The following is a 12,336-nucleotide window of genomic DNA, read 5'->3' on the forward strand; positions in this document are numbered from 1 at the left end:
CAAAATGGTGAAGATTACACACAAACATACACACACAATCATGGAATTTCTTCCCATTCCTTCTTTGTTACTCCAAGAACCTCCCCAAACTCTCCTCAAACACGCACCATTCGCGTTGAGCTACCGACTCTATAACCAGAGATAAAGACGACAAATACTCAATTCTTAAGCCCAATTACATCTAGTCTCAGTGCAGGATTGTATACACAAAGAACAATTTTTCTAGTTCTAAGAAACTAGATTAAATGATGCCAGGGCTGAGGAAGAAAAAACAGGGAGAAAACAAGCAAGAAAAACAGAACAATGTTAAGTGTAAAAACCACTTTGCAGGAAAGACAACTTCAATGAACTTGCACCAATTTTAAAGTCCAGGTGCAAAGGGAATGAATGTACCACTGGCATGACCCTCTCTTAAAAGAGCGAGCCAAAAAATATCTTGCATTACTACATTTTCAATACAAAGTTTTGCAAATGTGAATTAGAGTGATAACAGGGGCAAATAATAGACAGTCCTGAGAAGTTATTCTTCCTGTACTGTAGCACTAAATTTTTAAAATGTGAATGCCAAAACTTTTAATAATATAATTACAATAATAATTAAATTTTGAATAAAATTTTGCATTGATTCTTGTTTTACTGAAGTTAATTCTACTTTGTTGATATTCAAGTTCACCTTTAGCTTTGGCCAAATATTGACTTTGAGCATCTGGTCAAAATGTGTTTCCAGTTACACCATATCTTAAGGGAATAATAGGACGGATGAACGAAGTTTATGTAAGCACATATTTATCACAGCATTGTTTATTTAAAACTGGGGGGAAAGATGGAAACCACTTTATCTAAAATACTGAAGTTGGGCTAAGTTCTAATGGAAGTTATTATCCCATAGAATATGTGTCTTAGAAACAACAGACTTATTAGGGATGCAGTAACTCCCCTTTGCACCTAAGAACCAATTTATACCCAACAGGTTCATTAAGAATGAGGACAGTGGGGTGCCTGGGTGGCTCAGATGGTTCGGCAGCCCCAGTACAGATCCCTTCTCAGCGGTGAGTCGGCCTCTCTCTCTCTCTCTCTCTGCCCCTCCCCCTGCTTGTTCTCTCTCCCTCTCTCTTAAATAAATGAGTAAAATCTTAAAAAAAAAAGAAAAAGTAGTGAGGACAAAAAGCAGATTTTTGAATCAAAGATTATTTTATAACCTGTTCACGGACTTGTCACATGGGGGCGCTGTTCGCTAAGACAGTCATCATTTCTGCGTGAATTCTGAGCAGAGCTGTGATCTCTTTGTTTCTTCATTTCAATAATGATCCTTCCCTCCAATAGACCAGACACAGGAACATGAACTCTTCTCTGGGCTCTCTGATTCTGATCTTAATGTTTGGTAAGTACATCTTACTGAAATGTTTTTTATTATTTCAAAATAGCGAAAACTTTTTTGAAAAGATGTAACTCTGGTCAAATTCATGAAACAAACGCTTTTTTTTTTTTCCCTTTTCCTTGCAGGAGGAACCAGTGGCAATTCAGTCCAACAGACAGACCAAATTACTGTCTTGGAAGGAGAATCTGTGACTATGAATTGTGTATACACATCCACACAGTACCCTACTCTTTTCTGGTATGTCCAATACCCCAACCAAGCTCTCCAGTTTCTTCAGAGAGAGACAATGGAAAACAGCAAGAACTTTGGAGCCAGAAATATTAAAGACAAAAACTCCCCTATTACGAAATCCACAGTCCAGATGTCAGACTCAGCCGTGTACTACTGTCTTCTGAGAGATACGCACAGTGACAAGGGCACGGAGGGGGAGCTGTACAAAAACCTCAGAGGCCTGGCTGAGGGAGGTAGTTGGACTGGGAACCCCAAGCTGAGGAGCCTTGTTCTCTCACTCATAGACAGTCCTGTTGGAACATTGTTAGAAGGTAAAGAAAGGCAAAATCAGCTGCAACTCCCTCTAATTCCAGAGGCACAGTGGTTCTTTTACTGAAAAAGGAGGTGAGGGGGAAGGGAAATTATTCCATCAAGCAGAATAATTTTTGAACTGGAAAGAACAAATCAGAAAGTATAAGTGAAAAGCTACTAAGACATAGATGCTTTCAATATAATCAAGCCTCCTGGATCATTTAAATTAATTTCAAAAACACAAAAAGAATTTTCTGGCGCAATTTGAGAGATATTGGGCCATATCTTTGAAAGCTTAAGGGGAATGAAGGAAATCCCAAGTGCATAAATGTGGAAGAAATGCATTGATATCCAGCAATGCTTTCAAGCATATTATTAACAGATAATGTGTGTGTTCTTAGAAAATAATGCAGTAATCAGTATGAGCTAGAATGAGTTCACTAGAGATATTTTTTAAACAAGCTTGCTAAATCCAAGGTACTTCTTTAGACTAAAATAGTCTCAAATATTTGCAAGTCACTTGATTAGTTTGCTTCTCATTATATCGTTAGGAAAATAAGTATTATCATATATCCCTTGTTGAGTGATGTATTTATCACAGACCCTATTGTCCTATTAAAAATAATAATAGCTAGCATTTATCAAGTGCCTAATAGATCTGAAGTTTTGTTTTAAATGCATCACATACATTTACTCATTTTATCTTCACTACAACCCCGTGAAGCAGGTACAGTTATTAGTCTCAAGGAAACTGAGGTGCAGAGAAATGACCTAACTCGCCCATGAAGTTAGTGAGAGGAGAGCTATTGTACCTATACAGGGAGATCAGCCCAAAGCCTGCACTCTTAACTGCTGGACTTTGTTAACTGCCAGGGTCATCTGCGACCCTCACCACAAACCACAAGCCTGTGTGTTGGTATCCCCATTTTACAGAAAACTGAAGACTGGAGCATTGGGATAACTTCTCAAGACCCAGTATCTAGTAAGTGGGGGCTGAGACAAACTGAGGTCTATTTGACTCTCCGAATCCTATTCACCTTTCGTACTGCCCCTCTGCATAACGCTACTATCCATGGCCCTTGGCGGAAAGAAGGGCCTAGAGGTAAATGTTCAATGGAAAGAACCATCTCTATTGTTGTATCACATGATTTTATCTTTCATCTTGACCTGTTCGTATTCATCTTACCTGAATTCACATAAGGTATGTCCATCAAATGTGCAAATAGTACAATATTGAGGTAGGTAGTTACTATATCGGGTCATATTAAACGAACTGAAACAGCCAAAATGGAATTCATTGGGGATAACTATATATTTCTGCATGTAGTTTTATAAAAATAAATTCCAATAGATCCTCCAAGGGACTATGAGTTTACAGTGTTTTTTGTGAAAATAATGTGGGCATGTAACTCACAAGAACTTAGCTCAAGGATAAGATTTGCTGAAAGGACACAGAAGAGTCTCATAAAACCTATTTGTGAAAAATACCACACCTGAGCTTCCCAAGAAGAGCACCGCCAATTGGCTATTCTTTCTGAACCACTTCTTTCTGAATATATAATCACTTCTCCTTGTAGGAGACCAGATTCCATGGTAAGCCTGTTAAATTCTACTCCACAATAACCCGAGTTAGAACATAACCAGCTTTGCCAAGGGTTGACTCTGGTTCAAACCCCATAGGGTTTTATAGCTCTAATGACTAATGATATCTAACAACTGTTTGTATACCTAGTCCAAATTAATAAGCCCAGTATATACCCAGATCCAATAAGCTATAACCAGGGAAAGGAAAGCACTTGTTACAAACATGACCTCTAGATGTGTTCCTTAAGGGGCACCTCCAATGGAGGGGCTGGAAATGAGGCCCCAAATTAGAAAATGACTGTAAAGTCAAAATAATTTGGCAGGGTGGTAAAACCACTGAAATGGTCATAGGGAACCCTCACAGATGAGTGGAACCCGGTTGAATAAAGCAATACTCCCTCAAGGCAACAACATCTGAAACATCTTTGGATAGGTGTGGACAAAAAAGAACAAGAAGACTAAAAAAGAAGTCTGCAATCATAAGATATGGAGAAACAGGGATGTTATGCAAAGAAACCTGAGGTATTTATAAGAAATACCTTTAAAAAACAGAACAGAACTGTCCTTGGGTTTTTAGAACATAGACAGACTGGAACCGCCAGCTGAAGCCAAAGAATCATCAGACATCTCATCCCCACCCTACCCTCCACCCCTACCCCCACCCCAACCCCACCCCAGGGACTCCTAGTTGGGTGACGCTAACCTTGGTTCTTAGATTTGTCTTGTTTTTTCCCTGGTGCTTGACTTACCTAACAAATTGCTGTGCATCTTGCCACTAGGTGGCAATGTGGGCATTTTATTTAAAAGATCAGGAAATGTACATTGGGCAGCTAGCTCTATAAATAGAGCAAATGTGCATTTGTGCGGTCTCTGATGGGCTGGGAATCCCATTTGATTTCTAAAGTAAATGTACAGAAGATATAATAATAAAACACTCCTTTGACCAACTAACATATATTCCAAACCCTGTAAGAGAGATACCGTGTGAGACTTAACTGCAGTAATAATGGTGAAGACCCAGCAAGTTTTTTTGTCTACTCTGTGGCTTCAGTTAAGCTGTAAGTTGGGGGGTTTGGGGAATATGGGAACAGGAAGACTAAGTGGATATTTTTTCAAAAGTCTTTTTTTTTTTTTTTAAGGATTTATTTCGACAGAGCACACATGCACAAGCAGGGAGAGGGGCAGAGGGAGAAGCAGACTTCCCACTGGGCAGGGAGCCCAAGGCAGGGTTCTATCCCAGCCCTCTGGGATCATGACCTGAGCCAAAGGTAGACACTAAACTGACTGAGCCACCAGGCACCCCTATCTTTCCAAATTCTGAGGAGGGGAGGTATGGACCTCCAAGTAGCTAACCTGGAGTACCCTCTGGGAAACGCAGAAAGGAAAGAATTTTGTAGAAATGTTGTAATAATACTGATATTCTGTGCTTGACGGTGTCTTTGAGAATAGGGGTGAGTGGCAAACCTGGAGTGGAGCACAGTCCCCAGTACCTGACCGCCCAGGAAGGAGACTCTGTCACGATCACCTGCAGTTACTCCATAGGAATGACCGCTTTACACTGGTTGCAGCAGAATCCTGGAGGACACATTGTCTCCTTGTTTATACTGAGCCTAGAGATGAAGAAGAAGGGAAGAGTGAGGGCCACGATAAACACAGAGGAACTCCACAGCTCTCTGTACATCACAGCCTCCCAGCCCAGAGACTCTGCCACCTACCTCTGTGCTGTGGGACACAGTGTTCCACAGTCATCTGGAGCCCGTACACAAACTCTGCAGCTCAAAGACACCATTTCCCCCTCATTCTCGTGTTTCTAAACTTACCTGTCTCTCTCATTGGACAGATGATGTCATTTTAAGTTGTGAAAATGTAATATTTTTCCCCTCTTGACTATCCCTAACCCACAAAGCCACATATCCACGTACTTTAACCAGAATAACGCATGACTTATTATACTGGGAGTAGCATATACAGCCTCTGGAGCTAAATTGCCAAGGTACAAAAACCCTGATTCTACCACTTAACTATCTGGATGATCCTAGCCGAGTTACTCTTTCTCTGTGCCTTGGTTTTTCCTCAACTATAAAAAAGAGAAAAGAGAAAACTTTTTAAAAAAAACTATAAAAAAGAGAAAACCATGTACCTAACTCCTATGTGGGAATTACATGAATTAATAAATACATGCAAAATGCTTTAGAGAGTCCCAGCACAGAGTTAGCATTACACAAGTGGTAACTATCACTAATATTTGGTTTAGATGTACCATGAGTTGGCTAGTACTCACTGATGGGTTAATACCTTACGTCTTTGGAGAAATAAATAAAAGGGATATAAACAACAAGCACCTAATAGTAATTTTAGTTTCCAAATTATTTCCTCACAATGCCCAACAGTCATCAACCTTTTAAAATTGTATTAGGAAAAACAGAGAGGGCCTTTAAAAAACCCGGTAGAGGATGGCACTAGGATCTGGTTTGAGTGTTGAGTTAGATGGGTAAGAATGCTTTTAGCAAAGCTCAGGGACTTCCTTTGGAGAAAATGCAGTTCTAATTCTCACACCTGGAGACCCTCATAGAGACTTGCCTTTCCAGCAATTCGTGAAACAAAATATCAAACCCAGTGGGTCTCGATCACTGGGTCTCTACTTTTCATTCACCAAAGATTTCTTCCATTATTATTCCCCACCCCGTGGGAGTTCTTATGTTGAAACAGAAGTATTACTGTTCACTTGGTTCTTGTTAGTCAGCAAAATGAATTGCACATATTAACTTATAACGAGGTCTTTTTCTTTTAAAATCAAAAGGGTTCTTTTGTGGTTGTTGTTCAAGAACTATCTGCACATATCTAAAAAGTCATTAGTGTTAAAAATGTCTGTTCCCTCAGGCTCCCCCAAAACAGCAATGCCATGCTCTGTTCCCAGTTTCCAAACCAATGCTGTTTTAGCAAGTTCTAAATTATATGTTTACCCTTGATTTATCAATATTAGACTTTATCTATTTACTCTTTCTACGGTCACACACCACACTCTCACCTTCTGAACATAGTTCTATCACAGTATGGAATTAAATCAATAGTCAGACGTATATGATTATGACCATGTAAATATTGTCACTCTCCAGCCAAAGTGAGTATTATGATTACATTTCCTTTCTGGTACCATTTGTTTTTAGTTAATAATTGCCTCGTTTTTTTCATTTATTCTATATCCATATCCTCACTTTTGTTTTTGTTTTCCTGAGTTCTATAGCAGAGTTCTAAAATCTTGTTAATCATTTCCCCCAAGCACATCAAGGTGATTATCCATTTTTTTCCTTTTTACCCTAGAGATTCCCTGCTCCAGGACATTTATCCTTTGGCTTGTGCAAATTGATTGTTCTTAAGTCCTGGTGCACAAATGTTATTCTAGGACCTTTTACAGTTTTTGCTATCTTGCATCTTGAATCTCAAACATCATTATTTCTTGGTTTAGTCTTTGTTTTACTAAAACATGTTCTCCAAAACTTCTGTAATAAAGCATACATAAGATTTTTTTTTCAGTCAGTCTTTGCATGTTTGAAAATACCTTTATTCTACATTCATGCTTGATTGCTATTTTCACTGAATATAAAATTAAAAGTTGAAATGCCCTCAACATTTCCAGTATTGGGGCAGCAAAGTATTTTTATTGGCTTTTTTTCTTTCTTTTTTTTCTTTTTTTTTTTCTTTTTTTGAGAAAAAATGTGGAGTATTTTGAAGGTATAATTCCCCAACTTCCTAATATCCAGGATTGCTATTGAGAAGGGTAGTACCATTTTGAATCATTCTTTTATGACCTTTTTATTCTCTCTGTACAAGTATAGGATTCTGTATTTTCTCCCTGATATTCCAAAATTCCAATTTAGCAAATATATATGAGTAACTGGGTAGAAAGCATTTCTAAGCTCCATGCGTATAATATGCCTGAGACACTGTGGTTGCCGCAGAGGAATTTGTAACTGGTACTACTTACTGTTCATCCCGAGTTATGTTCACTTCATATATGTCCATATTTGCCCTGGATGAGACTATCACCGAGGGCAATAGACAGGCACAGCTTGCTTTTCTGAATCTATCACATCAATAAAAAATTGATAAGAATAAAATATTTCCTCAACATTAAAGGAGAGTTCTCTTCATTAAAAAGCCAAGAAAAGTGATGTTGAACCATCTTTCCCAAATGGGAGTGGGAACGTGCTATTTTCTCAGAGATGCTGGGTACATTAATCATGCTGTTTTATTCATTTGTTAACTTAATAAATATTTATTGTGGGACCCTGAAGGGCCAGACATTATTCAAGACACTGGGTACACACCAATGAACAAAACAAGCAAAGTCCTTCTTATCATGAAGCCTATATCAATATATGGTACACAGAGACATAAAAATACAGAAATAAACAAATAAGTTCAATTATTCCACTTATATTTGTTGAGCACCTACTATTTACCAAGTGTGTTCTAAGTCCTGAGGGTATAGCAGTGAACAAAATAAATGAAAAAAATCTACTCACATGGAATCAATATTCTAGTGAAGAAATAAACAAAGTAAATCAGATACTATAAATATTCAGAGGAAGATAAAAGAAGCTGAAATAATAGACTGAGAGTGGGGGACTCTTGCATCAAGGGGTCAAGGGAAAAAATACTCTGAGCTGATATTTGGGCTGAAACTCAAAGGAAAATAAAGACCAGGTTATGCTAAGATATAGAAAGAAAGCATTCTAGGCACAGGGAAAGAAAATATAAAGCCTTAAAATGTGGAAAGGGTCAGTGTATTCCAGAAAGAGGAATAATAAGGGAGAAGCCAAAGCACAGTGAATGAGACAAGTACAAAATGATTCCTAGAGGTATTGTGGGGCCTTACAAAAACCATGGTAATTTGGATTTGGGATTTATACCAGGTATACTGAGAAGCCACTGGGGAATTACAAATAAGCCAGTGATATTTACTTTTGATTTATTTTTTTAGACAACATTATTTGGCTCCAGTTTGGAAAGTAGATGAGGAGAGAGGTGAGGAGGAAAAAAAAAAAAAAAAAAGGAAAACAAACAAACAAAAAACAAGAACATTTAGTAGATTGCTGAAGTAATCCATGCAAAAGTGATGGTGTTTAGACTAGAATGGAACAATGGATATGAAAAAAACATTCAAATATAAGATATAATTGACAGTGAAATTAACAGAATTTGCTCATGAATTAAATGAGGAGTAGGGCAGAGGAAAAGGACCAGACCAAGATGACTTCTTGCTACATGGCCTAAGAAACTGAGTACATCTTGATACGAGTTCTTGAAAAGCCTGGAATAGGAAAGTTTCCAAGAGAAATCAAAATTTGTGTTTTAGCCATACTGGGTTTATGATGCCCATTAGAAACCCAAGTAAAGATGTCCTAGAGAAGTTAGATAAATTAGTCTGGAGACTAATAAAGGGATAGAAATAAAGCTTGTCATTGACACGTGGGTGGTATTTAAGGCCAAAGGGCATGGGAAGATAGTTTTGCTAGGGAGAAAATATAGTGAAGGGATGAGAGCTTGGCTCAGACTTGGACACTCCAGAAGAAGGTGAGCAGAGAAGAAAGAAAGCAGCACAGGGGCCTAGAAGGAGGCAGGGGAAAGCCAAAAGGCCAGAAGAGTCAAGAAAAGGGCCTGTGAGGGGGTACTGGTCTACCAAGAGGTTGAGTAAGACAACTGTGGAAAGGTGACCATTAGCTTTGCTGCAGGAAGTTTCTAGTGCATTTAAGAAGATATTTTCAGTGGGTGGTGGGAATGCAGATGAACTAAAATTGGTTGAGGAGTTAATGAGAGACAAATAAAAGCAGCAAAAAAAAATAGTTCATTTCAGATATTTTATTGGGAAAGGAACAGAGAAGTGGAACACTAGCTGCGGAGGAACCAGAGGTGAGGGAGCAATTTGTTGTTCTGTTGGTTGTTTCGTTTTTAAAACAGTGGACAACAGAGTTTACTTTCAGAAGGTAGAGCTATTTTAAGGTGCTACTTTATTGTTGCTAGTGATAGAAACTCATCTCGAATTTATAAAACTGTGGATATTCAGGATTAAATCACTAAATAAATACAAATGATTCACTTGCAGAAAAGTGACCTCTGGGGGATTGCCTAACATTCTTCCTTCCAATTTAAATGTATTTTTCTGCATCAGCCCTGAGGTTTGAGCAACTCAGGTTTGAGACTTTTGAGTTGAATTAGCATCTGGCCTGGTTACATTCCTTATTAAGGCAGTACCTGAATCTCTGATAGGGTAACAAATGTATGAAAAACTAAACGATGACTGTGGAAAGTCTAACATTGTGTCAGCCAAAGTGAAGTACTGAGGGGAAAGGAGAATTTTCAATCATTTTCCAAAAATCTCATGACATTCCTCTCTTTGTCTAGCTGAATTCAAGGTAGCACTTCAGAATTATATTTACCGTATTTGAAATCCCTGCAGTTGAAAGGAAAGATCTGTAAAGAAATCATGATTTAAGCAATAATAGCCACCTCACTGTCTGTCACACAGGTGACACAAGAACCCCAGAGTCCCAAGACTCTACCCTCAATACCTCCCCATTGCACTGCTTGGAGGGTAGCACTCATGCTTTATTCTATGTGATGGCACCTTCAAGAATTTTGCAATACAAAGACTAAATCAACCAGCCATTGTTCACCATAAGACCATAGCCCACAAGCCCGAAAAAGCCCCTTAAAATCTTTAGCATGGGTGTGTACCCACGAATTTCAGTTCGTGTCCTTCCCACTGACTTCTGTCTGTCCAGGCTTGGATTTGATTACTGTTAAATTAGATGCTTTTTTAAAAAAATAGTATTCTTTCAGGGGCGCCTGGGTGGCTCAGTTGGTTAGACAACTGCCTTCAGCTCAGGTCATGATCCTGGAATCCCGGGATGGAGTCCCACATTGGGCTCCCTGCTCAGCAGGGAGTCTGCTTCTCCCACTGACCTCTCTCCTTTCATGCTCTCTCTCTCACACAAATAAAATAAAATCTTTAAAAAAAAAAAAAACAAGTATTCTTTCAAAACAGACACTTGTGATGACTTGCAACGTGTTTGTGTACATGTATATGTGAGATTCAATGATATGAGAATTAAATTCTCTCTCTGTTCTGATTTTTAAAAAGGTTCTGATCAAGAAATAAGTTTTATGAATGAAGTATCTTTATTTTGTCCCTCTCCTAGAAGTCACTATGTACTCTCACATAGAAAAATTGGGCTATCAGAGAATATAAAAACTCATTTATAAGATTGTCTTGTCATTATAAAGTTTAGGAACATCACTGCTTGGAAGCTGCAGAATGTACAGAATGACCCTTAAATTTGTCTTTTAGTCATGAGTCAGAGACTTCATACATTACACACACACCCCAACACCACAGTCTATGATATGATGGGAAATTCTAGATGATGCCTAACAACTTCTCCCAGCCTGAAATGCTACATTTGTCCTCAAGTGTGAAGCACTTAAAAATACATCAACTAAGGATGAGACCAAAGATTCTGTGATCCCTAGAACTTGGAATAAAACTCAAAGCACAAATGAACGAGCAATGTTTTTCATTTAGGCAGGATGGTTGTAGAGTTTGTGAAAGCATATAGATAGCATTATTCCCTTAAAGGAAAGGAAAGACAAAGGAGTTATTTGCTGAAGATCTAAACTCAGGAGACAAGGAAAAAGAATGCACAAATGTTGCAACTCCATTTATTCAGACTATACCTGAGATAAATGGGTCCTGTCAGGCAATAAATAAAAGCATCTTCCAAAGAGATTTATAGTATTGGAGAAAAAAAAAAAAGTCACAGGGCACTATTCCATACTAGCGTTCTGGAGATCATGGACATTTTCTGTTCCTGTGAAAGACAATATACATTTTCTTAGTTTTATGGTCCTTTCTTTGTGGAGATCTTATTAACAAAGCTGATCTATCCCTGAAGGAACGTATAGATCAGTGAAGGAGAAAAGGGACAACTGACCAAGGTCAGAAAGATCAGAAAAAAGACTTTCCCATCCAGCAATCCCATGAATTACATGATTCCAGGTGTCCCTAATTCTTCCCTGACTGCTCTGAACTCAATCACAAGAGCATGAAACGTTTGTATTTCAAAAGATTAGACACCGGAAGAATTAGAGGTTAAAGTCTACTGACTGAAGTACAACTCCATCCATGGGCACAGGCTAGTCAATGGGAACAAGCCCATTCTTCAGCTCTAAAGGTTTTTTTAATCCTGCCTTACATACCGCTTACAGAGGCCATTTGATTTCCAGGTGCAATATTATTTTTTTGTTTCCAGGAATGGTTTTAGCTATCACTCTTGTTCTGCCCTGGTATATTAATTGACATTCATTGACTCCACTTCCTTTTCAAACTTCGCAGGTCTTCTTGAGTTGTGAAACATTGCTCCCATTTCCTGTTAAAGAAAGATGCAAACTCATCTTCTAAACCCCGTTTCCATGTCAAGGACAGATAGTCAACTGTCATCCATCAGACATATTTTCATTTCATTTGTTTAAATCTTCCACTATTTCAACTACCAATAAAATGTTTAAATCTCTTCAGTGAGGTCTTAAGGTAATGAATCTTACACATATTTCTGCTGGGGAAGAGGGAGTTTTATAGCAAGTTGTTCAGACAAAGGCAGTAAGTCACAAAGATTGCCCTGATACCATGCTCTGGGGAAGCCAACTGGGGGAAAAGACACAAGAGAATCAACTTTAAACAAGCAGACAACTTCCAAAATAGGACCCCAGTAGGAGCGAGAGTATCAATGGCAACCTAGAGGAATCCATCAAAGTCCTTTTACCATGTACCACCAGACTCTAACAATGCTTTC

General features: G+C 38.4%; 2 gene segments (V, D, J or C); both read left to right on the forward strand.

The window, feature by feature from the left end:
* Positions 1–12,336, forward strand: part of LOC116591114 — a 373,928-nt gene that overhangs the window by 180,797 nt on the left and 180,795 nt on the right.
* LOC116591095 overlaps positions 4,476–12,336 on the forward strand; it is a 221,539-nt gene continuing 213,678 nt past the window's right edge. Inside the window, 2 exon segments of the C gene segment in view lie at positions 4,476–4,542; positions 4,934–5,207. Of these exon segments, the coding sequence occupies positions 4,491–4,542; positions 4,934–5,207 (326 nt within the window).

The sequence above is a fragment of the Mustela erminea genome, chromosome 5, assembly GCF_009829155.1.
Source record: "Mustela erminea isolate mMusErm1 chromosome 5, mMusErm1.Pri, whole genome shotgun sequence".
Lineage (NCBI taxonomy): Eukaryota > Metazoa > Chordata > Mammalia > Carnivora > Mustelidae > Mustela > Mustela erminea.